Source organism: Panthera leo, chromosome E2 (assembly GCF_018350215.1).
Source record: "Panthera leo isolate Ple1 chromosome E2, P.leo_Ple1_pat1.1, whole genome shotgun sequence".
Taxonomy (NCBI): domain Eukaryota; kingdom Metazoa; phylum Chordata; class Mammalia; order Carnivora; family Felidae; genus Panthera; species Panthera leo.
Genome location: NC_056693.1, coordinates 54,929,921 through 54,955,056, shown reverse-complemented (window position 1 = coordinate 54,955,056; position 25,136 = coordinate 54,929,921). Strand labels below are relative to the sequence as shown.

Sequence of the window (25,136 nt, the reverse complement as noted above, 5' to 3'; positions counted from 1 at the left end):
AGCCTGGAGCCTGTTTCAGATTCTGTGTCTCCCTCTCTCTCTGCTCCTCACCTGTTCATGCTCTGTCTCTGTCTCAAAAATAAATAAACGTTAAAAAAAATTAAAAAAAAAAATGGTAGACCAGAAAACGCTGCATGGCTGGGACCCCTCCTCTAAGACTCTATCACACACGTTTACCCACAGGGAGACCCAAAGCTTGCCACGGCAACAGTCGTCACAAGGATAACGAAGGACCAGGAACCACTCTGCCTCCATCAAGAAGAAATGATTTCTCATGAGTAAGGAGATTACACCCCAGCCAAGGACAAAACCATGTTTGTTACAGAAACGTCTGGCACACAGCATCATGTGTGCTGACAGGGAGGGAACTGCTCGGAGACGTACTGTTCAGTGAACGAGCACAACGAATTGCGTGTTATCCCGTTGCCCGGCTCACGTCTGCCCAGCCCGAGTAACCATGGCGAGTCAACACGGGTTACTTCGTTAATGGTGGACCTCTGTCCCAGCACAAAATTGGGCAGGCGCCACAGCCATCTCGTTTCTCCCCGGGACGCGGAAGGTGCTGGGATGCGAAGGCCTCGAGCACAAGGTCCAAGTGCTCCAGAGAAGTTGTCTGTGCGGACGGCCCTGAGCATCCACGGAAGCAAGGCCCCAGACGGTCGTGTCTCCACCGACACCCAGCACCTGGTGCGGTGCCTGGTACCTCGAGGGTCCAATCCAACCTCACGAGGACCTTTCCACACCACAAAACATGCTCCGACTGCCTCGGGATGTTCAAGGAAAGAACACCAGAGGCCAAAATGATCTGGAGGAAAACCCACAAGAATATGAACGAATCTCACCTGTTTCTTCTGGTTTGATCCACTGAATAAATCTGCTTTCTCAGCCAACTAGGAAGAGAGTTGAGACAGAGGGAGGGACAGAGAATTAGTACACAAACAAAACTGGTTCTATGGAATGGGGGCAAGGGAAACCGGAAACAAGAGGAGTTTTCCAATTTGCTAACTCGGGCAGCTTGGGAAGAAGCAGGTTTCTCCTTGGGGCTGACACGCCCTAGTTAGGAGCCAAGAGGCCCCTCCGAGAGGAGCCTAGAGGCCGGCATTCCTTAAACTGACGATCCTCTCTGATGACATTCATTCATCCCCCCAAAAAGCTGGTAAGAAAAATGGCGGGAATCCGAGGGCTTTAACCGAGGGGACGAGAATTCACACACAATCCCACGCAGACGTCCGTGACGCTGACTCACGGGCAAGGCAGTCCTGAGCCTCCCCGATCCAGGAGGCAGTGGCAGTTGCGAAATGCGGTACCCTGCATCTGACTGCGGTCTGGTGAGCTGGTTTAATCCCTTCCTGATCCTGTAAGAAGGAGGCCCTCAATCCTCCCCTGGGACACAGCACCAGCGTGTGTTTCTGGCTCGGCTTCAACGTACTCCTCACCCCACCAGGCCAAGCAAGGCTTAGCACCGAGAGAGGCTCTCCGACGAGAAGGTGGGGAGCCCACAGCGCCTCCTGGGAGCTGCTGCACACAGGACACTCACTGAGCCTCCAAGATGAAACGCCCCACTTTTCTTTTCTTCACTCACGTTGGCTCAAGGGAAAAGAATAAATTAATGTGCAAATACAGAGATAAACAAGCAAAAGTCAATACCTCTCAATAATGGTGGGCGTAGAGGCACTCATCGCTTCCTGGTGTAAGATTTTCAAGCCAGAGAGCCACTTAGTGGCATCTTCTTTAGAATCAGCTGGGCAGGTGAATAGGAAGGCAAATGTTGTTACTCGCTGGGAAGACGTCTACAGACAGACCGAGCCCCATACAGCCCATGGGGACGGGAGAAGCCAGTGCTGGTTTCTAGTTTTGCACGAGGGCACGGAAAAGGCATCTCCTTCACACCTTCGTGGCTCTACGACCTGCTTTCTGTCCAAGATGAGGCCACGTGCCAGCGATGACCCTTCTACAGCAGGGGTGACCGGTGGGACACCTTTTCCCCCCACGAGTTTTAGCTTTTACTCCTATGCTAACGAATAAAGTGCAGGGTCTAGGATTATTCACACCCCAGTCCAGAGCAGCCCTCAGCATTTCCCGTTTCCAGATAAGGTCAGGGAGAAGGCAAGGGCTTGGCATCACTGAGGGACCACAAGTCCCTCGGCACCGCTTCAGGGCTGTGTGACGTTCGGCTGGTTCCTCAGCCTCTCTGTGCCTCATTTCCTCATCAGTAAAATGGAGCTAGCAAGGCAAACGCCTCTGAGTTATGGCACATGCCTTAAGGACCAGGTATCCTGTTCACGTGGACGAGAGCACGCTGAGGCGGCTGCTCTCACCCTTCCCGTGTGCAGGAAGAGAATACGAAGCTCAGAGGCAGAGAGACCCGTCCCAGAGCCAGTCAGCGTGAAGCTGGGATCTGAATCCAGGCATCACGCCCTCTCTACTGGACTTGAACTGGAGAGCTCTGAAGAGAGACCCCCGAGTGGAAGAGACACCAAAGCTGGCACCCCGGACTCATGGTCTCCCTGCCCAGAACAACCAGACCTCAGCCTGCAGCAGAGCAAAGTGGACATGACACTGGAAGCTCACGGGCCCAGGCCCCTCTCTGCTGCGTCATGCCTGCACCAACCACACGCCAACCGTCAGACGTCCGCCCCCCCATCTCCCACATCCAGCTTGCTATTTCCCTCCTTCAGCTCCTCACACACGCACCCCCGGACTGGCCTCCCTCTTTCCTCCCAACTCCTACGTATGCCTCAAAACCCAGTTTAAAAGGGCCCTCCTCTGCAAAGCCTTCCCTGGAAGTGGGCCCTCCGTGCCGCTACAGCACACTGTATGGTGATTGGCCTCTAGCTCTCATCACAGTGCCCCGGGAGCCCCCGTCCGCAAGGCAGCGACTGGGTCCCATTATCTCCACGGTCCCAGGGGCATTTAGGTCAGTCCAGCGCAGAGTGGACGCTCAGAGGTGCGTGACAGACAGAGCAAATCAACGAGAGCTGCTCTGCACTCGTTTACATGTCCCCGACCATGCTCAGGTTTCGTCTTCCCCTCGCCTTGGTCTACCTTTAGTGGGATTTACTTTCTGTCTCATCAGTCGTGGTTGAACACACAGCTCTAAGTCAGTAAGTCCCGGGGCTGGGCCTGAAGGGGGGACAAGCTTCTGCCTCTGAGTGAAGTGCTGAGCTTTTCCACAACTTATCTTCTGGCCTCACAGAGGCCCTTTCGGCCTTTTGGTGGATTCATACGGATGGCTGGAAATCTCACCTCCAGATCATGTGTGAGTGTATGTGTGCATGCACGTGTATGTGTGTGTGTGTGCACACATATGTGTGAGATATAAAATTTCAGGATCCTTCCTCCCGATCAGCTAAGCTGCGTAAACAGTGTAGACCAGGCTCTGTCGGATGAAAACTAGAACCTGCCTTCAGCAATCTGCATGAGCCAAGCAGGCCCTTAACAGACGCTTACAACATCCCATTGGGGCAGACGCGATCATTGTCCCTGTTTCACAGCTGAGCAAACTGCAGCTCAGAGAGGTGGAGCAGCTTGCCCAAAGGCACACAGCTAGAAAGAGGCAGGGGAGAATTCAAAACCCCGATGTCCCTGGAATACACATGAGGGCATTCTGCTGCTAGAGGACGTCCTGGGGAGGAAGCCAGGCACAGTCAGGGAGGAAAGCACACGGACGTGCACTCACCTGCCAAACTCAGAGTGCTCAGGACGAACTGGGTGCCGTACAAGATGGTGAAACAGCAGTCCTCCTTCTGGCGGGCTGCCTTCGCGCGCTCAAAATCCTTGGAGTTCTTCCCGGGGCGGATTTCCTTGATTTCCATGATATCCACTAGAAGACAATTCAGAGGAGCCCATGAGAAGCTGGAGTTCACTCCGCCTGGGGACGCAGCCCACGCCTGCACCCCGCTCATGCACAGCCCAGCCCCCTCATCCCTGGCCTGGAGACAGGTGGTCCCGGCCCCTCAGCCCTGCCTGGACGGCAGGATTACACGCAAGCAAGTAAAAACCTGGCTGGTTTAAGCTACTAAGTACTGGGACAGTTGTTGTAGACCAAGAGACGGCAGAAATAAGAGGAAATCCATTCTCCCTATGATCCCTGCTGCTGCTGGACTCCAACCCACTCCTGGACAAATTGGGCCAGGATGGCCACCTGGCCCAGGGGTGACCCCTCCCCTCCATGGATGGCCACCTGGCCCAGGGGCGACCCCTCCCCCTCACGGATGGCCACCTGGCCCAGGGGTGACCCCTCCCCCCCCACAGATGGCCACCTGGTCCAGGGGTGACCCCTCCCCCCCACGGATGGCCGCCTGGCCCAGGGGCGACCCCTCCCCCCCACAGATGGCAGCCTGGCCCAGGGATGACCCCTCCCCCCCACGGATGGCCACCTGGCCCAGGGGCAACCCCTCCCCCCCACGGATGGCCGCCTGGCCCAGAGGCAACCCCTCCCCCTCAGGGACAGCCACCTGGCCCAGGGATGACCCCTCCCCCCCCCACGGATGGCCACCTGGCCCAGGGGTGACCCTTCCCCTCATACACAGGATGGCCACCTGGCCCAGGGGCGACCCCTCTCCCTCACGGATGGCCACCTGGCCCAGGGGCGACCCCTCCCCCTCACAGATGGTCACTTGACCCAGGGGTGACCCCTCCCCCCCCACACAGGATGGTTTCCTGACCCAGGGGTGATTCCCTTCATCGATGGCCACCTGACCCACTGGGTGACTGCTTCCCCCACAGATGGCCACCCGACCCAAGGGAGACCTCCCTGCCTACCATAGGATGATCATGGACTGTCACGAGACAAACTCAACCGGTCCCTTCCTCCCCTTTTTTTCTGTCAAAAAAGCACCTTTCCTGGGATAGACCCATTCCTGCTTCAGATGATGCTGATCTGCCCTTCCTCACCTCCTACCATGACAAGCCAAAGAGGGGGCCCAAGGGTCCTAGGAATGACCAAGGTGCCCCACCCCGGGGGACCACGACTGCTTCAGGTACGAGCACATGGCCCAAACTGGGCCCCCTGCATCCTCCGGGGACTTTTTTGGCCAGAGATGTTTGCAAAATTTCTCTTGCTGCTGCCCCCTGGCCGATAAAACATGAGTCTGGGGGTAGCGGGGAGCATGCTGCCCGCCACGTGCTATCCATTCCCATGGCCAACACCACGATCCAAGCCACTGGAATCTCTTGCTTGGTCCACTGAAGTAGCCCAAGTTACCAGTAGCCAGAGTCATTTTTATGAAATACAAATATACTCAGGCTACTCCTGGGCTTCGAACCTTCTGATGGCATCCCGGTGGTCTTAGGACTAAGAGCCAAGGCCCGGTGTTGACACCGCCAGTCCCTGCACCCTCACCCCCCATGCTCCAGCCACCTGGTGAGTGGCCGGCCACCCCCACCACAGGGCAACAGTACACGCTGTTGTTTCTGCTAGGAATGCCCTTTGCCTGGTTAGCTCCAACTTCCCCCTTGCCATCTCAGCTCAACCACCATCGGACGCAGAGAACACCCTCCAATTCCTGCTCTCATACATACCAGCCCCTCGCCCCACAGCTCAGAACAGAGGCAAGAGCTTAATGCTGTGACTCGTGGGGTCAGAACTCTTTCCCTGGATGGTGCTCCCTTCCTCATCACTGTGTCCCCCCCCCCCCACACCGCCCCCCCCAGCAGGGTGGTTGGTAAACAGTAGAGCCCAATAAATAGTTGTTGAACGAGGAAGGGGGCAGAGAGACGGGGGACAGAACCAGAGATGGGACAGAGGGAGCTGGACGCAGAGATGTGAACAAACACACATAGAGAAACCCAACAGGGGAAAGAGAGACAGAGACAGGAGCAGAGGACAAGCCACCCAGCCGAGGAGGGAGGGAGATACAGACATACACACACAGTCAGAGAGGTAAGAGCAGGAGAGATGGAGACGGAATGAAAAAGAAACAGGCATTCTGAGCAGGCAGGTGGTCCTGACCATCCGCCACCTTCCACTTCAGCCCCAGGGAGCAACTCCGCTCTGTTCGGAGCCGGGCCCGTCCTGGACAGGCTGCAGGCACCACCTCCCCCCGCAACCCCGCCACAGTGGGATGGCTGGCCTCCGTGATGCCCTCCCACCCACTTCCCTCTCCCCAGGCTTGTCCTCGCTCCTCACTCACCGGCTGACCAGATCTGGGCAGATCTCACTGAAGTGACTTAGCAATACCTGCCTTCTCCACCCCCCGACTCATCCTCTTATTTCTAGATCTGTGCTGTACCGCTCCTCACTTGCACGAGTATGTTTCCAGGTTCATCTACCTGTGAATGTACATTTCCCCCTCCCCCCACCAAAGACCCAGGAGAACAGGGATCGCGTCCATCCTGCTCACCCCCAACTGGAGCCTCACGGCCCCCCGCACCAGGGCCTGGCTCAGAGCAGGAACTCGGGTTCCCATGGAATGAAGGAATTAGGTTCTCAGGTGCCTTGGTTTGGCTTTCCCCAGAAGGGGACCCTCAGGGGAAGATTTGAGCACAGTGGTTTATTTCGGAGGTGATCCCAGGAACACGATAGAGGACTGGGGATGTGAGACAGACAAGGAAAGCGGCCAAGCAGGAGGAGGATGCTGGGAATTGCACTGGCCGGCCATGGGCACCTGGAGCTGACCGCACGGGGGCTGTGGGAGGCCTCACCCCACCAGGAAGCAAGACAGCCAGGGTATTTATCCCTAACCGCCATCTGCTGTGGGTTGAGGGCTGTTTCGGGGGCCTAACTCCCCAGTCCTCAAGCAGAGGGCTGCAGTGATCACATCAAGCTGGCTTCAATGTGCAGAAATGACTGCTACAGCCATCAGAGTCCGCCTGCGGGGGCCTTTGCCACATCAGGTAATTGATCCAGTAGCTTCTGTGCTATCCCCGCAGGATGCAGGGATCGGTGTGTTGGAGGGGTCAAAGGCCCAGTATCTATTGCAGGCAGAAGAGTGATGGATGTGCACAAGTCCCAGCTACTGAAGAGAACAGCTTCTCGGGGCTCCCAGCCGAGGAAAGCTGAAACGTGGACACAGGACAAGAGGTCACTGCCTGTACGTGCTGTATCCCCAAAGGTGTCTTGGCTCAGCAGATGGATCTGGGATTAGAGACACCGCAACCTCTTTGAATGTAACAGCGTTATTAAGATACCGTTCACATAAAATTCATCCATTTCAAACGTACGATTCACAGGCTTGTGGAAACATCCAGCAAAGTCAATTTAAGAACATCTTCACGACCACCAAGAGAAACCCACACCCTTCAGCTGTCACTTTCCATTCCCCATCCTGTCTGCACACAAGCTCCTGGTAGCCACGAACCTACTTTCACTCTCTACAGAGCTGCCTTTTCTGGACATTTCATATACACGCAATCGCAAGGCATGTGGTCTTTCGCGTCTGTCTTCTTTCACTTAGCATGAGATCTTCAACGTAAGCTGGGGTTAGTGCTTTATTCCTTTCTAGGGAGGGGTAATATTCCAGCGTGCAGATGGACGACGTTTTCTGTGTCCGTTCTTCCAGTGACAAGCGCCTGGATTGTCTCCACCTTTCGGCTTCTGTGAATAATGCGGCAATGAACGTTCGTATACAGGTTTCTGTTTGAGCACTTGTTCTCTGTTCTCTTGGGTATCTCCTGGGAGTGGAAAGCCATCCTCCTGAGTCCACACTCTCAGGGTTGCCGGTTTAATTGTGAGGTAACACCTTCATGCCACGGGGTTGTCCAGCCACCAACCGGGCCCGGGAGGGCGCCTAAACGTCGATGTCAAGTCAGCCGTGGATGGACCTGTGGCTGAGGCCTCTGTGCAAAGGCAGGGGTGGGGCCACCACTCAGCCCTTCACAGCTGTCACTGCTACTTCCCAGGCCTCCGAGCAAGGAGGGGCCAGCTCCAGAGGAACCGAGGGCTGCCCACTATCCACGACCCCCACCCTGGTTACCAAGAGCCCCAAGAAGGCAGACAGGAAATGCCTCAAGCAGTGGGCGGTGCGGCGGGGGGGAGGGGGGTTCTATTTGGTAATCGGCCAAGTCTGAGGGGCCTGTTGGTCATCCCTGATATGTATCTGATCTTGCATCACACAGGGGCACCCTGCTGAATGATGATCCCACTGCCCATGGGGTACAGGGCACAAAGCGGGGGTCAGGCCTCCTGCGCTCAACTCGATCAATCCCCAGTCAGCTTTCTGACCTGCAGCTGGAAACAGAATCCTAGGGCCGGGGTTGCAAACTTGCCTCCCAAGTCACGCAAAGTTCATGTGTGGTGCCTAGTGGATGGACTCTGGAACCAGACTGCCTGCGTTTGAATCCCAGCTTCTAGGTGCTTCCAGCAGGAATTCACCTCTTTGGGCCCCCACTTCCTCATGAGGACAACAGGAGCAAGAATGGCCTCCTCACACGCTGCTCTTTAAGGACTCAAGGAGCCTGCGTGTGCACGTGTGGGTATTAAAGTATCACCCGGTAGGGGCACCTGGGTGGCTCAGTCGGTTAAGTGGCCCACTTTGGCTCAGGTGATGATCTCGGGGTCTGCGAGTTCGAGTCCTATGTCGGACCCTGGTGCCTGCTGAGGATTCTGTGTCTCCCTCTCTCTCTCTGCCCCTTCCCCGCTCGTGGGCGCACTGTTTCGCGCTCTCTCAAATAAATAAAAACATTAAAAAAATAATAAAAGAAAAAAAAGCGCCCAATAATCATAACTAATAGAGATGTAGTAACTTCCAGGTGCTTGTTAGCTATGATTTTTTAAATTACTGATACAACTGAATAAAGTTGCTCTCCCGGAAGGTATAAGAAAACAACCGTCTCTCAATTTCTCTGTTGTGGACATTGAAGGGGCACGTCCAGAAATACTGATGTGGAAAAAAAATCCACCACAGCTCACGTAAATAGGATCCTGAATGTTAAGTGCCTGTGTCTGCCCTTGTATGTACGTATCCACATGTATGCACACACACATGTACGTACGTATTGTGCACAGATGTCTGACAATTCTCACTATCTAAATACCCACTGTAACTTGCCAATCTTTTTTTTTTTTTTACACAAGATGCACTACCCAGATTACACCCACTGTAGATGTTTGTGTGCAGGGACTGATGAAAACACTGGTGTGTATCAGTCTGCAGTAGGACAGGACCATATTCAGTAGTCCCAATGCTGAAAATCATCCTGCCTCAAGCCGAGTCTCCTGCCCACCCAATTAAGTCCTGCTGGAGTCCTAGCGTTTACCTCTGACAAGCAAACTACCAAACTGAGTCCCGTTTCGATGACCTCTCTAGTATTTTCAACAGATTATTTCACAGTCATTTCTATTAAGTCACAAAGTAGAGGACAAGGGGGAAAAAAAAATCAAAATTCACAACCAACACCACATGGTATCCTATGTACTATTCGCAAGCATGTCTGGGAACGAGTTCATTAAAGCATCGAATAATTAGGTGGCTACCAAATGATATTTGTTGCCGTCAATGCTCTGTATTCGTGCAGAATACACAATGGGTTGGCTTTCAGATGTTTACAGGTATTAAGCAATACTAGAGAAATAGGTTTTTTCCAATCGGTTGGTGATTCATCACCATTTATATCCACGTTTAATAGGACATACTACATGGCTGTCTAAAAAAAAAAGATGTCGTTACTTATGTTTCCAGGAACACATTAGACTCAGCTAAAGAGGGACGCCTGTATCTGTATACATATATATGTGTGTATGTAAAAGCAGGAGAAAAGGTAGAAAAAATAAGATTTCTCCAACTAGCTGACAATAAGGGTTACTGGTGCGGAGGATGACGGACTAATGGTGGGCTTGATCTGCCTGGGTTGGAACTTTTGCCAAGGGCACACATACATTCACTAAGATGACCGACTTTATTTTCAAAGTAGGCTCTGGTGGCCAGAGCTCAGACCATACACGCTCATGTGGTGGGGCTCAGCAGCCGTGTTTCCTGCTTGAAGAAGTGAGATAACACGGCCACAGAAGTGAGGCCTCATCTCTGCACAAACTTGGCTTCCCAGCATCACCTAGGGCTTTCCCCAGGTCCGACCACGCTCCCGGCTGCCCTCCCCACCCATCACCTGCAGACACACACTTGGGGCTCCAACCTCCGCCCACTCCCCCGCCCTCTTCGTTGGCCGTCCCCATGACCCCATTCTTCAAACCGTTTCCTTTCCAGGCCACTCTCAGGCTGCCCCCCACTCCTGGAAACCCTCCTACCCTCACACCGGGCATGTGACCTTTTCTTTGATTCCCACACTTGCCCTCAAACGAGGGCAAACAGGCTTAAAGCATCGTCAGGGAAGCCCCAGTGGTATGCAAGGGGAAAAGGGACTGCTGAAGCTTGGCCACCTTCCCACACATACCCGCCCCGCCCCCACTCCTGCCCACCTGCCAGCCATTCAATCGGCCAGGTGGTTATTAAGCATCATGCTGAGGAAGTACTGGGAAGAGACACACGGACGTGGCCCTGCCCTCAGAAGCCTGGGGAGGACAGACCCTCTCTGAACCGGCACACGAACACATAAGCCTCCAACCACACTGAACACCTCAAAGGACGGGAACAGAGTCTACATGCGGGCTTCTCCCCACAAGGGGAAGAAAGGCTTCTCTGAGGGCATCTTGGTAGAGCTCTGAAGGCTGGAGGGAACCCCGGGAGGGGGGGATGTGGGGGCGGGAGAGCCCTGCGAGGCACCCCAGAGCTCAGGCAAATCACCTCCCATCTCGGTTCTTTCCTCATCTGCACGGTGACAGCAATACCTCCTTCACCGAGCTGCTCTGCAAACAAGGTGAAATTACACTAAATAGAAACCGCGTGGCCCCCAGGAAGAGGTCTCAGTCAAGGTTAATTTAGCTATTGGGATGCGTGTCCTTTCGTACCACCTTCCAACACCACCTCCACCGCTGCTAGTGGTTTCACCTCGTCTCACGGGTGCTATGTCTCGATGAAAAACTCTGCTTTGCCAAACCAAGGGTGCCGGGTTGTTTCGCATACATGACAGCGTGTAACCCTGAAGCTCCATCAACAGCTGAGATGGACTGTGGGAGACACGGTTAGAAAAAGGTCAACGTGGGGCGCCTGGGTGGCTCAGTCGGTAGAGCATGCGGCCCTTGATCACAGCGTCACGAGTTCGAGCCCCAGTTGCACACAGAGCCTGCTTAAAAAAATAAAAATAAAAAGGGTCTACATGGGAGACCTAAAAGAGCTCAACTTTAGAACAATCTAGCAGCCAGGGGCACCTGGGTGACTCAGTCACTTAACCGTCTGACTTCAGCTCAGGTCATGATCTCAGAGTTTGTGGGTTCGAGCCCCGCGTCAGGCTCTGTGCTGACAACTCGGAGCCTGGAGCCTGCTTCAGATTCTCTGTCTCCCTCTCTCTCTGCTCCCCCCCAGCTTGTGCTCTGTCTGCCTCTCAAAAATGAATAAATGTTAAAAAAAAAAAAAAAAAGAGAGAGAAAAATCTAGCAGACATGTGCTTCAAGTCTGACTCTACCCATCCAGGCTACGCAACCTGGGATGGGTTTCTTCATTCTGGCTTCTCCTTTACTTTCTCATCTGTAAAATGGGAACGAATATCCATCCCATACGTAGATACATCTGCAAGAACTTGGTAAAATGTAAACTGTTCCACGAGTTTTAGATATTAAAGTCCTTTGAAAGCCTAGGCGTTGGGGAGTGACAGGGGGCTGCCCTTGTCTTCTTTGTTAAAAAATATAGTTGCTGGAACTGTGCCATCTCCAGCGGGGAAGGTCCCAGCCTTGCACTTCCACAGGAGAAGACCCTTCCAGGACAACAGCACTCAACTGAGTAGGTCGCTGTGACTGTCATGCTTGGCATTCACACAGAAACGCTGGATGAACTGCTTTATAGATGCTTCAGAGTTTTAAGTGATACTGGAGGAAAGGAATGAGCTAGTCTCTCTAGGGACCCCTTCTCTCCAGAAGAGCAGCCAACAGTCTTCAACAGGAGTCCCTAAGAAGAAAGTAGGCATGCCCAGCTCAGTCTCCCTGTCTAGTTCTGGTCCAGTCTGTCCCCCAGGAACCATGCGCCCTGCTCTGCTCCCTGCCTCTCAGAGGGAGCTGCCTCCAAGTGGCCTGTGGGTGTCCACCAGGGCCAGAGACAGAGTCAGCAGCCCAGGCGCCAGAGACAGAATCCAAGCGAGACTCCCCAGGAGGCACACACCCAGAGCAGACCTTCTTTGTCACTATTTGTCACTGACCTGTGTTTCTCAAGTGTCTCCAAACTCACGAGAAGATGAAAAAGAGGGGCTTCCTGAACCGGCCAGCTAACACCCCAAACACCAAGCATCAAAGAATTCTGTAAACACACACTCTTTCAGGGTCACTTGAATTCGAAGTTTTCCCTCTCCTGCTGGAGACTCGGTGTGAATAATCCTGTCGTGTGGTAGGTATGTGATACCCTAAATGGTACCCACATCTTGTTACGTCGTGTGACATAGTTTAACATCAATTGGAAAAAATACACATCTCGTACCATCTGTAAATTTAAGTTAAAAAGAACAAGTCCATTTAAAAATACAGATCGCATATAAAACAGGTGGAGGGCAGGTATGACAAAAATCAGTAAGACCTTAAGGAAGGGCTCGCCACCTTATACACGGCCTGTTGAAATTTTAATCTGCTTGGCTTTAAACCAGTCCCGTCTCCCACAGTTACACGGAAGGCCTTCATCGTACCAAGATTACAGATAGATCCTGCCCCGCCCCGCCACCCACTGGACCAGTTGCTGATTTGGGTTGTTTTCTTTTTTTCAGAGTCATGTTTGCTTCTGACACCATTTCTCAGATGTCAGTCATGTGATTATCACCTCTATGAAGTTTGCCATGTCTGTATCCTGCTGGCACCGTGTGACATTGGTCTTTTAAGTCAACTCACCTTTTCAACTGAAAAAATATATAAATATGTACAGACGTATTTCAGTAACGAGTTGTCTCTGGTAAAAAGAGACAACCATGTATAACAGGGATCGTACAACACGAAGGCAGTGGCAACAGGACATGATTGGATTCTGCCTAGAAACAGCTGATGCCGCAGACCAAGGCCTCAGCGTGGTTCCGAGTTATAAAAGGTGAGAAAGCAGAGGGTAGAGGGGGTGAGGCCGACCAAGCCGTGTTAAGACTCACACATGAGACAGAAGTCAGAACGGTGGTGACCTCCTGGAGGCGGTAGGTCCTGGCGTTTGGGGAGTGAGCTAGATCCAATCTGGGCAGTGGCCGGAGAGCATGGTCACAGAGGTAACCTTATACATGCTTATACCCCCTGCTTGTGCATCTTACCATATGCATATCTTACGCACAGAGTGAGCGTAGTTATTAAGAGACAGCACAAGGATCCTTGTCATGACGGACGGGGCTGTGGTGGCAGATACAGGAACGCGCACACAGTACACGTCAAACGAAGGAAACCTGCAGACGGTCTGTAGTGGACCGAATCAATGCCAGTACCCTGTGCTACCACACCGTATATAATTTTGCAAGATATCACCATTGGGGGAAACGGAGTAAGGTCTCCATGAGCTCTCTCTGTGTTAGTTCTTACAACTTTATGTCAATCTACAATGATGTCAAACTTTTCAATGAAAAAAATACGAAGTATCAAGAAAGAAAGAAAGAAAGAAAGAAAGAAAGAAAGAAAGAAAGAAAGAACGAACATGTTAATACCCAACAGATGTTCCCCTTGACTCGATCAGAGACTGCAAAGGAACCACTCTCCCTCCCTGGGCAGGGTCTGCAAATCATGGCGCCCAAGACTAGGTTCCCCCAGGGACACTGTAGAGAGATTTCCCACCCCCTCCCAGTAGGCTACTTCTCCATCCTAGGAAGAGACTCTGTGTTTGCCTTGTGCCAGGATCCAGACTATTTCTAGCTGGGCCAGAAATAGACGCTCATGCAGCTCTCTGATAAGTCAGTCAGAAACCCAGAGGAAGTAGCCTGCAGGGGGCCTGGGGCAGGCCTGGCTCAGGGGCCCATTCACTCTCAAGGGCAAAGACAACAGCCAAGAACACAGTTTCTATGAACACCCGCCAGGAGTCTGTGCACAGTGCCCGAGGAAGGGCAAACGTGGACCCCTTTCAACGGCAACCTCTCATTTCGTCGCATCCTTCCCTAACCTCAGCCCGCCAAGCAGCCTTGCACATAAACATATGCTCACTCTTTCAGTCAGATGGTTTGCCCTTGTGTTTTTAGGAAAAGAAAGGTTCTGAGAACACAGACTATTAGCTCAACTCTGACCAGCTGGGGTAGAGAAAGTTCTAGAAGCTGATTGATGCCGAATGCTCCCATGGAAAATGCTGGTCCTCATCTTCCTGCCCACCCCTTGGCTTCAGAGGAAACCAGAGAAAAGTGAAGGGAAGCCACATTTACAGAAACATCTAGTATGGGATCCCAATATGTGTGTGCTCATGCGAGGTTGACCTCACCATCTGCATTCCAAAAATGGGGAAACTCAGGCAGATTCAGTGACTTTCCAAGGCTACACTAGTTGAGCCAGGACTTCACCCCCAGCAGTCTTACCTCCCAAGCCTACTTTTTTTTAATTTGTTTATTTGAAAGAGGAGAGAATGAGTGGGGGAGGGGCAGAGAGAGAGGAGGACAGAGGATCTGAAGCAGGCTCTATGCTGACAGCAGAGAGCCCGACATGGGGCTCGAACTCACAAACCGTGAGATCATGACCTAAGCTGAAGTTGGACACTCAACAACTGAGCCACCCAGCCTCCTCCCAAGCCTGTATTCTAAACCATAACACAGGGAAAGATGAGTTCTTTTCTGAGGAAGATCCCGGCCCCAACCCTCCGGGGCTCAGATGTCACCCTGAGTCCTTTGGGATTCTTCCTCTTAGAAGCGTCCCTGCAAGGACCCCAGCCTTGAAACCCTTACAGGGAGGAGAGGCTCTGACAGCTCCTGGTCTATCCAACACCAGGCAAGGGGCAGCTGGGTGGCTCAGGCAGTTAAGCGTCTGACTCTTGATTTCAGCCCAGGTCATGATCTCAAGGTCGTGAGATTGAGCCCAGCATCAGGCTCCATGCTTAGCATGGAGCCTGCTTGGGATTCACAGTCTCTCCCTCTCTCTCTGGCCCTCCCCTGCTCATGGTGTCTGTCTGTCTCTCTCCCCCACCGCATACACACACACACCAAAATAAATAAATACACATAAAAAAACCCCAAAACCCAGTCCAGTGCTTGGCATCCATTATCTCAGAGATGCCTCGTGCAGCCCTAAGGGGTAAGTGGTCACTGTTCCCAGCCCACCCATTTTTCAGAGGAGGAAACAGAGGCTCCAGCAGGTTGGGTGTGCTGGAGGTCTGAGCCAGGCCCGTCCAGCTCTGGAGCCAGGGTTCCCAAACACCACCCACACCGGCTCCCACACAGAGGCACTGGCACAGACTGACCTACCAACTCCACTCTGCCAGCAGAAAATGGAGCCCTGCCAAGGTCAATCCCAGGGTAGAAGCACCTGATTTGGAGGGAGAACAGACCAGAACCTCCTTACAAAGTATTTATTAGGTGCCAGAGATGACTTCACCGTCTCCTGTCTCTTCCTGCCAACCTTGGGAACAAACCCCCATTTTCCAGAGTTGGCTTAGGAAACTGAAGTCATTCACTCGGCCACCTGCCTGGGCCTTGATGCCAAAGGCAGCAGGGCGGTGACGCACAGGCGTCTCAAAGAGAGCCGCAAGCCGTGGGCAAGGTGGCCGGGCCCTTTCCCCTTCCTTTTTCCATTTTCAACAGAGCTGTTACCACAACGGCCTCTCGGAAAACCCTGGGATGACCGGGTTAGAATCTGGCTAAAGGTGGATCCTTTCTCTGTAACCAAGTCTCAGCAGGTAGAGAGAAATGCCACAAGCATTGAGGTCTCCCGTTGCCAGAGTCAGTCGTTAGATAAGAGAGGCAGAAATACCTTTCCATCTTGTTAATGATCAACAGGACCGGCCGGGGGGGTTTCCAGACGCTGCCCCTCAGCGTGAGGCCCTCCCACTTCACCAGCAGAGACTGGGTCATGTTGGCCAGCACACTGGCTCAGGACCCTCGCCACAGCCTGACAGGGCCGCAGTCAAGGGGAAGGGATTCAGAGGGACATGGACAGACGGCCAGAGAAGTCCCTGGTTTCCCAGAAGCCTCTCCAGATGGGTGCCCCAGGGTGAATGCCCCGCACACCCACACTGGCCCCCTTGGCCTAGAAAGCCTTCCTTGGAGACACAAAGCCCTCATTCTTTCAAGCGAGGATTTCATCCTGAGCCCGTGAGCCTTCATGGGGTCCCTGAACCCCAAACATGGGGCCTCCGTGCTGCAGGCTTTTGGCAAGATTCAGCAGTTTCTCCAAGGAATCGAACAGCAGGAGCAAAGGGCACTCATCTCGGCTCAAGGCTCAGCTCAAGTGTCCCCTCTCCGGGGAAGGCCTCCCTTCCTCTTCTCAACTTCCTCTTTCGTCTGGCTCTCATATCTACTGTAATTACTTGTCTCCCTGCCTTGGTGCCGCGGCCCCAGCACCATGCGAGCTGGGTATGCAAGGAGCCACACGGTTACGGTCGGGGGTGTGCTGGTTCCTCCAGCAAGGCAACACCTTCCTACTCTCACCCTGCTCCCTGCGGGCTCAAGGGGCACCCATGGTCCCCCCCCCCCCCCCCCCCCCCCCCCCCCCCCCCCCGCGTCAGACCCAAGGCAGGAGGGCTGGCCTATCTCACTCTTCGGCTTTGCAGGAACGGGTCTGGCCCTCGCTAGGCCTCCAGGCAACTCACATCAGACTGCTCCCAGAAGTTTAACTAAAATGCCAAATTGTGTTCGAGAAGGAACACAAGAGCAGATGCTAAGAGATCTGCCTTTACTCCTCTGTGGTCTGACCTGAGGATTATTCCAAGAAAGGGGCTACCGTGCGGAGCGGAGGCGGAGGGAGGGATGCTGACTGTGTCCACGGCCACGATAATAATGGCTAATATCCCCAAGCGTTCGCACCATCAGGCATGGGGAGAAAGCTTTACATCCCTTTCCTCACTTGGGCTCCCCATCACCACAATATTGTTATTATTACTCCCATTTCACAGAGAAGACTGAGGTCAAAAGACTATCAAGCCTGCAGCTGCTACCAGGCGCCAAGCTCCCAGCCCCATGGCGGGGCCTGAGGGGTTCCAGCAAGAAGAGGCCCCACCGGAGCCGATCCCTTCTGCTGGGGAAGGGCCCTGCTGCCCCTGCTTCGCCTCTGCAAATGAGTCTTCACTGTGGTTAGCAAGCCAGCCCTTCATTTCCCCACTAGGCTCAGTTTTGCAAACCAAGGTCAGGGGTTGGGGTGGGGGGGCGGTGGCGGGTGGTGGCAGTTCCTGTTACAGCGAGCGAGAAGGTGACAGTCTTCCTTCCCTTTCAGAGGAGGCAGGATCGGGGCAAGAGGGCTCCCCCTCCCCGCCAGGCTGGTCTGCCCCACGTCCCCTCGGTACAAGAATCCAAGTCCAGCCCAGGGGACGCGAACACTAGTCTGACTCCGCAACCCGGGCCCGAAACCCACAACCTGACTTGCCCTTGACAAGAATTATTTGCCGGGGACTGGCCCTGGGCTCCAACCACGAGTCAGGCAGAGGGTCCGAATCCCAGCCCTACCATGTCACAGCCACAGAACTTCTGGCTTCCATTTATCCCCTGAAGATGGGCTTCCGAGACATAGGGCCAGGCTCATGGGGCAGATGGGAAGATTTCCGGGGACAACAGCTCACATCAAGGAGCTCAGAGAGTGCATCACACAGAGCTGTGCTACATGCTTACTGCCATCACCCACAGACAATGGGGACGCCCATCCACCCGTTCACCCAGCAAAGAGCTGCCGAGGGCTCAGGTGCCTGGGACACTCGTGGGAGCTGGCCTTACCAGACAGACCAAACCCCTGCCCTCGAGGAATTACATTCTAAGGGGGACAGATAAGCAAATCAAGATCTATTACAGCACTTAATGCTACCAGATGTAAGAATTAAACCAAAGCAGAGTGAGGCACGGCGGGTGATAGGGCAAGGGAGGAGTTCTGGTACCAGCTATGACCAGGGAGGCCTCCTCAAAAGAGGTGTTCTCTAAGCTGAGGCTTGAAGACAGTGAGGACAGATCCGTAAGGATGTCTAGGGAAGAATATTCCAAGTAGAACCAACAGCAAGTGCAAAGGCCCCAAGAGGGAAAAGTGCGCGGTATGTTCTAGAAAGAGCAGGAGGTCACTGGCTGGGACACACTGTGCGTGTGCGTGTTCCCTGGAGCCTTTAAGCTCCCCACTGCCTGCCCATCTCACCTCTCCTGCCTACACGTTCTAATCACGCCAGCTCTGCGTCTATACATTCCTCCGCTCCACCTGCCTGGAGCCCCATCCCCTCCCTTGATGCATCCCTGAGCAAGGGTCTTACCATTATTTAGTTCTACCTTCCTGCTCATTTCTGTAACCACAGAGTTCAGGGAAGTGCCTAGCACCAAGCAGGGAGTCAGTCAAGAGGCAGGACAAGGCCCCTGGACAGCGGTTTGGCAATAGTCGATTCTGGTGACAAGGCCCACTCCCTCCCGCCAGGCGATTCTACCTCTCAGCATAGACCCGCAAGAAACTCCCACCTGTGCCAAATGCAGCACTGCTTGTAAAGGAGAAAGGGAACCCAACGGGAATGTCCAGGATCAGAAGAGAGAGCACACTGGCTCTCGTCATCGGTGGATCGTGCTACGGTAATTAAGAAAACATCCAGGGGCACCTGGGTGGCTCAGTCGGTTGAGCGTCCGACTTCGGCTCAGGTCATGATCTCACGGTCTGTGAGTTCAAGCCCCGCATCGGGCTCTGTGCTGGCAGCTCAGAGCCTGGAGCCTGCTTTCGATTCTGTGTCTCCCTCTGTCTCTGCCCCTCCCCTGCTCATGCTCTGTCTCTCTCTCTGTCAAAAATAAATAAACATTAAAAAAAAAAAAAAAAAAAAAAAAAGAAAACATCCATTTGTATTCGCATGGATAAGTCAAAACCCCTCAGTGCAACGTGGTATTCTGAATGGATCCTGGAACAGAAACAGAACGCTCGTGGAACAACTGGGAGAATCCAAATAACGTCTCCAGGTGACAGGTGCGTTATCAACGTTAATTTCCTGGTTCAGACGAATTCATCAAGTACCATAGGATAGGGGAACGCAAAAGGAGAGAACTCTGTGGGAACCCTGCTAGCCTTGTAGCTTCTCTGTAAATCCAAAATTATCCTAAAATTAAAAGTTTCTCTTGAAAAAATACGGAGCAGGAAAAATTTATACAAATGATAACAATTTATTTAAAAGACACAAACCAACCACCAGGGGTACCGTGATTCCAGGTAGTCCAATATATGAACAGTGTTAAACATCAAAGACAAGGGTGCCCGACCACTTCACAAAATGTTATTTCTGGGAGAAATGACAGAGGCTTTATAGCTGTATCTCTGATGTTTAATTTAAAAAGGTCTCAGGGCCCCTGGGTGGCTCAGTCGGTTGAGCGTCAGACTTCGGCTCAGGTCACGGTCTCGCGGTTAGTGGGTTCAAGCCCCACATGGGGCTCTGTGCTGATGGCTCAGAGCCTGGAGCCTGCTTTGGATTCTGTGTCTCCTCCTCTCTCTCTGCGCACCCCCCACCCACCCCCCTGTCCCCCCGCCCCCAGCTCATGCTCTGTCTCTGTCTCTCAGTAATAAAATGAATGTTAAAAAAAATTTTTCTAAAGGTCTCAAGCAAACAGGATGAAGAAAATGCTGAGCTGGTTAGAACTGGGTCACTGTGCATAGGCAGCATTTATATTATTTTCTATGCCCTGCTAGGTGTGTTTGAAATATTTCATAATTTAAAAATTCAAACACTGGGGCGCCTGGGTGGCTCAGTCAGTTAAGCGTCTGACTTTGGCTCAGGTCATAATTTCGCTGTTCGTCGGTTCTGACCCCACACTGGGCTCTGTGCTGACAGCTCAGAGCCTGCTTGGGATTCTTTCTCTCTCCCCTCTCTCTTTGCCCCTCCCCGACTCACACTTTCCCTCGTAAAATAAACAAACTTTAAAAGTAAAGAACTCAAACACCTATTAAAATAGTCAAAAGAAACAAAAACTCACAAATGGATGAATACCAGAGAAGCAGAAAAGGGCAGAGCAGAAGCACATCCCTCATCAACGTTAAAACCTGGATTCTAGAATTCCCTGTCAATTCCTGGTCTGGCAACATTTGAGAGATTCAATGTTCACAAGAGAATTCATTCAACGATCCCCCTAAAGCCAGGCTGTAGTTGTTGAGATACAGCCTCACCACGGGATGTCGGGACACCATGTATTAAAACGTGCCCTGTGCACACCCGGGAAGTCCTCTTCCAGAGGCCCATCCTGCAGAAAGATCAGCACTGGTGCACAAAGAGCCAGGTACAGGGGGTTTCCATCCTGCCTGGCGGGCAACCGCCCTCTGGAACCCCCTTCAGCCATCGAGAAAGAATGTAGCAGGCCTGTGTGTCCGTTACAAGGCGGCTGCCCAGAGGGGAAAAGGCAAGCTGCAGAATACACCTCATGCGGTCCTGTTTGTATTTACAAAACCATACATGAGGTACCTAAGTGTGCACGTATACAGGTGGATAGACACGTAGGAAAGAGGTTTTAAAAGTACACTAAGGGTTGGGGCTCCTGTCTGGCTCAGGCGATGAGGCAAGCAACTCTTGATCTCAGGGTGGTGGGTTCGAGCCCCACGTTGGGTGTGGAGATTACTTTAAAACAAAACATTTAAAAAATACATTCCTGGTTGATATCGGTTACCTCCAGGATTTGGGGGAAGGAAGGAAAAAACATTTTTCCAATTCTCATATTGCTTGAGTTTGTTAAACAGGTATTATTTATTAACAAAAGGGCAAGAACGAGGCCCATTTGTCTGTTTACAGTGACCAAAAAAAAAAACCCCAAAAGCCAAAAAACAAACAAACAAACAAAAAGCAAGAAACAAAAAACTGGAAACATAGTGAAGATACAACAGGTGAATTGTGGTTCAGCCACACAATGTGGGTTATTACGAAATCAGTCAAGAGGGTATATTAGACTATCTGCATCAGGTGAATTGAAAGAAATTTCCTGAACAATTATTCAAGTGACAACAGCAAAATGCTGCAGAGACGGTCAAACCATAAAGAAAAGCAAAGAAGCCCCCTGAAGAGAGAAGGATGATTGGGAAGACAAACATGGGGCTTCTAGATTTGAGTGAAAGTTACATGGCAGTTCATCTTATAATTATTCATTATACTGAAAAACCTGTCACTTCAAGAAAGTAGCTGGAAAACACAAAATAATCCATACAGCAGAGTCTCTATAGTGGCCACATGCCCACAGCTTATGGGCCTCATCTCCAGCCACTCTGCTCCCAACATCCTCCCTGCCTTCCCCCCCACCCCCCCCACCAAACACAGCAAATGTGCTCTGGCCACAGGACCTTGGCACTTGCCATGATTCAGAACCCATTCTCTTGCAGCACTTACTCTTCCCTCTACATATGCCACACTGCCCTGGTGCATCTCCAGACTCAAGCCAAGTGTGAACAGAACCAACACAAACAAATAAGAAACCAAAACTGTGGGCTAGGTGGCAGGAGGCCTCTAGTGATGAACCCCTAGACTCTGGCCCTTCTCAGTTCCTTTTTTTTTTTTAATTTTTTTAATGTTTATTTTTTAGTTTTGAGAGAGATAGAGAGCAAGCGAGCGAGCTTTGGTGGGAGAGGCATCAGACAGAGAGGGAGACACAGAATCTGAAGCAGGCTCCAGGCTCCGAGCTGTCAGCACAGAGCCTGACGCAGGGCTTGAACCCATGAACCCTGAGATCATGACCTGAGCTGAAGTCGGATGCTCAACTGACTGAGCTGGCCAGGTGCCCCAAAATGTTCTTTTTCTAATTTTTAAAAAAAAGTTTATTTATTTTTGAGAGAGAGAGAGAGAGGGAGAGAGAGAGAGCAAGTGGGGGAGGGGCAGAGAAAGAGGGAGACAGAATTGGAAGCAGGCTCCAGGCTCTGAGCTGTCAGCACAGAACCTGACAAGGGACTCAAACCCATGAAAAGCACGATCGTGACATGAGCCGAAGTCGTATGCTTAACTGACTGAGCCACACAGGCGTCCCCACTCCCCTCCCCTCCTTTTTTTCTTAAATCCAAGATTTGGCAAAGAGAAGGAATGCAAATTGAAAGGAAAGAACTTCACATTCATTGCAACCTTCCACATAACACACCCATCCCCGGGCAACGAGAAACGTCGCATCTATCCGTCTTCACGGCAGACTCTGGAAGGCCGGTGCTGCACAGCCAGCTTACACAAAGGAACAGGGTCCCAGGTGAGTTTTATAACCTGCACGAGGTCATCCCAGGAGATCTTCCCAGGATCCTCTCCAGACCCCAAAGACCCACCGATCACAACTGTGGCTCATACAAAGAAGGAAGCACCACGTGACAACTCAGTAATAAAAATCATGAAAATCCTCCCCAGTCCACACAGATTTTAGAAACCATTGGCTGGGGAACTGCATCTGGCAGCCGATTTGTGTTGTCAGGTCAAGATCATGTTGTTTATTTGTTCAACTGAGTCAGTCTTTAATAACAATAAAACTTTACAGAAACGACCTATGTTTTCAGCCTCACATCTGCTGACCCTGGGCCTGTAGAGTGGGGTATGATTTGCCCACCCTTTACCAGGCATGCGTGGGCCCCCCACTGACCACAGTTCCCACCCATCCTGGCGTCTCACCCATCCTACAGCCTGTATGTTTTCTGAGACCCTGTCTTTCCACTTATTTGGGTCACTGGGCCTTGTATCCTACAGTAATGGAGTTTCTGATCCCTCGTCTGGAACAGAAGAGGTTGGATTTTTAAAGCAATAAATGGAAGGTTTTTTTTAAGTTTTTTAAAATTTCTTTTGAGAGAGGGAGTGAGCATAGGAGCATGCAGGGGAGGGGCAAAGAGAGAGAGGGAGAGAGAATCCCAAGCAGACTCTGCATGGTCAGCGCACAACCGTGAGATCCTGACCTGAGATGAAAGCAAGAGTTGGACGCTTAACCAACTGAGCCACCCAGGCGCTCCAATAAATGGAAGATTCTATTCTCGGGTCTGAAAACTTAATTGCAGCTATGCAGAAGCAGTCGGTGCTCTAAATGTCAATTGACGTAGCAGACATTAATTGACGAGGCGCCTTCCCTTGCACACCGTGAAAAACACTGGTGAGTCTTCATTTCAGCATAAGGTCAGCAAGGAAGTGCATCCTTACGCCCCACAAGCACAGTGACAGAAAACCCGTGGAGCACGAGGCAATTCCTCATGGGAACTAAGGAGGCTGAGTGCAGAGACAAGTTCTGGGCCAAGTGTCCTGGCTTCAGTTATCACATGGGTTGTCTGCAGACTCCAGCAGTAAAATCCAAGACTCCCAAAGGGATATGGGAAGAAATTTCCAAAAAAAAAAAAAAAACACCAATAACCCAAGAGTTGCTCAAAATGGTCTCAGGCTGCCTTGAAAGATGTACTGGAAAAATCATGGCAAAGCTCTTCCAGCCAAGTGGCTTCAGGAAAGTCACGCTCCTTTTTGGGATTCCATTTCTTGCTCTGGAACATGGGCATAGAAGGATTTATAACCAAGGACGGAGGTTAACAAGACCACTCAGAGGGCACAGTTAGTAAGTGGCTTCTCCATCCACCACCACCACCATTTATCCTGTTTAGCCTGTTATCCTAAGTGCTTTTTTATAAATTAACATTTAATTCCGAAGCATCTCTATGGCATAGGTCTTACCATTGTTCCCTTTCCATCAGTGAGACAGAGGTATGCATGATGAAGACCTAACTTCAAGGTCACACTGGCAGGTGCAAAGCAGGGATATGAACCTATCAAGTCCGTCTTTGGGGTGCACCCTTTGGCCATGACGCTTACTGGCCCCTGCTACCTGTATGGACACACAGGTCGTACTGACACCTTTATCTGTCCCCTCTGTGTGTGAGCTGGGATTCTAGAGCTCTGCCCCTAGCAGGGGGAAAACAGGTCTCCAAAAAGGGATGAAACCCACAGACCCCAGAGGTGAAACAGAGAGGGGGCAGGAGGACTCTGGGGCAGGTAGCTGAGTGGGGGATAGTGTACCTCTCACCATGGTGGGGAAAACGGTGCAGGTTTTAGTGGGCAAGGCCTTGGGGTACCTGGCTGGCTCAGTCAGTGCAGCATGTGACTTGATCGTGGGCTTATGACTTTGATCCCCTGTTGGATGAAGAGATTACTTAAAAATAAAATCCTAAAGAAAAATAAAGGGGAAGGCCTTAATATATATATATATATTTTTTGGCAACACTTTCCAACATTCCATTTTAGACAGGTTGAGTGTGAAGGACTCACTAGATGCCCAAGGAGAGAGAACCTGGAGATGGCTGGACACTTCTGGAGCCCCTTCTCCAAGCTCAACGTTCCTCTCGTTCCATGACTTTTCCTGAGAACCCCGCTGTAGCCCCGGTCTGAATCCCATGCCCTTCCCTACGATCCCACAGTGCCCTGCATGCACCGTGCTAGGATCTCCCCCTTGTCTCACTCTCTGCCCACTTCCACAGTGAACCCTGACGGCCAGGGCCTCACTTCACTCAACTCAGGGACCGCGACACCAGCAGAATGTCCGGCACATGGTCGGGGCTCGGTAAGAATTCACCCAGCAGACCAAGGAAAGGCACCTCAATGGAGACCCACATTTGGGGGGGATTCGTTTCCCAGGACTGCTCTAACAGACGGCCGGCAATGTACTGGCTTAAGACAACACTAACGTCCTGCCTTCCAGCCCTGCAGATCGGCCTTCCAAAATGGGTGTCCATAGACTAACATCGCTGTGCTCCTTCCGGAGGCTCTGGGGAGAATCTGTTTTCTTGCCTTTTCCAGCTTTCAGAGGCCGTCTGCATCTCGTGGCGGTGGCCCCTCCTCGATCTTTAGGGCCAGAATCGTTCCATCTCTGATCCTGACCTTCTGCCTCCCTCTTCCAGGTTTAAAAACCGCTGTGAGAGGACGTGGGGCCCAAGACCAACACCCAGGATCATCTCCCACCTGTGGCTCCTTAACTCAGTCACATCTGCCGTGTGAACTCACACATTCACAGGCTCCGGGCACTAGGACAGGGACACCTTTGGCGGCCATGGTATTCTGCCTACAGAGGGAGTCAGCGTCCAGTGAAAGGGGAGGTCA

General features: G+C 52.1%; 1 protein-coding gene across 2 annotated transcripts in view; it reads right to left on the bottom strand.

Annotated features, from left to right (window-relative positions):
- Nucleotides 1–25,136, bottom strand: part of PLCG2 (phospholipase C gamma 2) — a 156,476-nt gene that overhangs the window by 95,476 nt on the left and 35,864 nt on the right. For both annotated transcript variants that reach the window (XM_042918264.1, XM_042918265.1), the window contains exons 3-5: nucleotides 3,680–3,823; nucleotides 1,648–1,741; nucleotides 843–890 (exon numbers count right to left, since the gene is read on the bottom strand). In XM_042918264.1, the coding sequence (XP_042774198.1) occupies nucleotides 843–890; nucleotides 1,648–1,741; nucleotides 3,680–3,823 (286 nt within the window). The remainder of the gene's footprint in view (nucleotides 1–842; nucleotides 891–1,647; nucleotides 1,742–3,679; nucleotides 3,824–25,136) is intronic.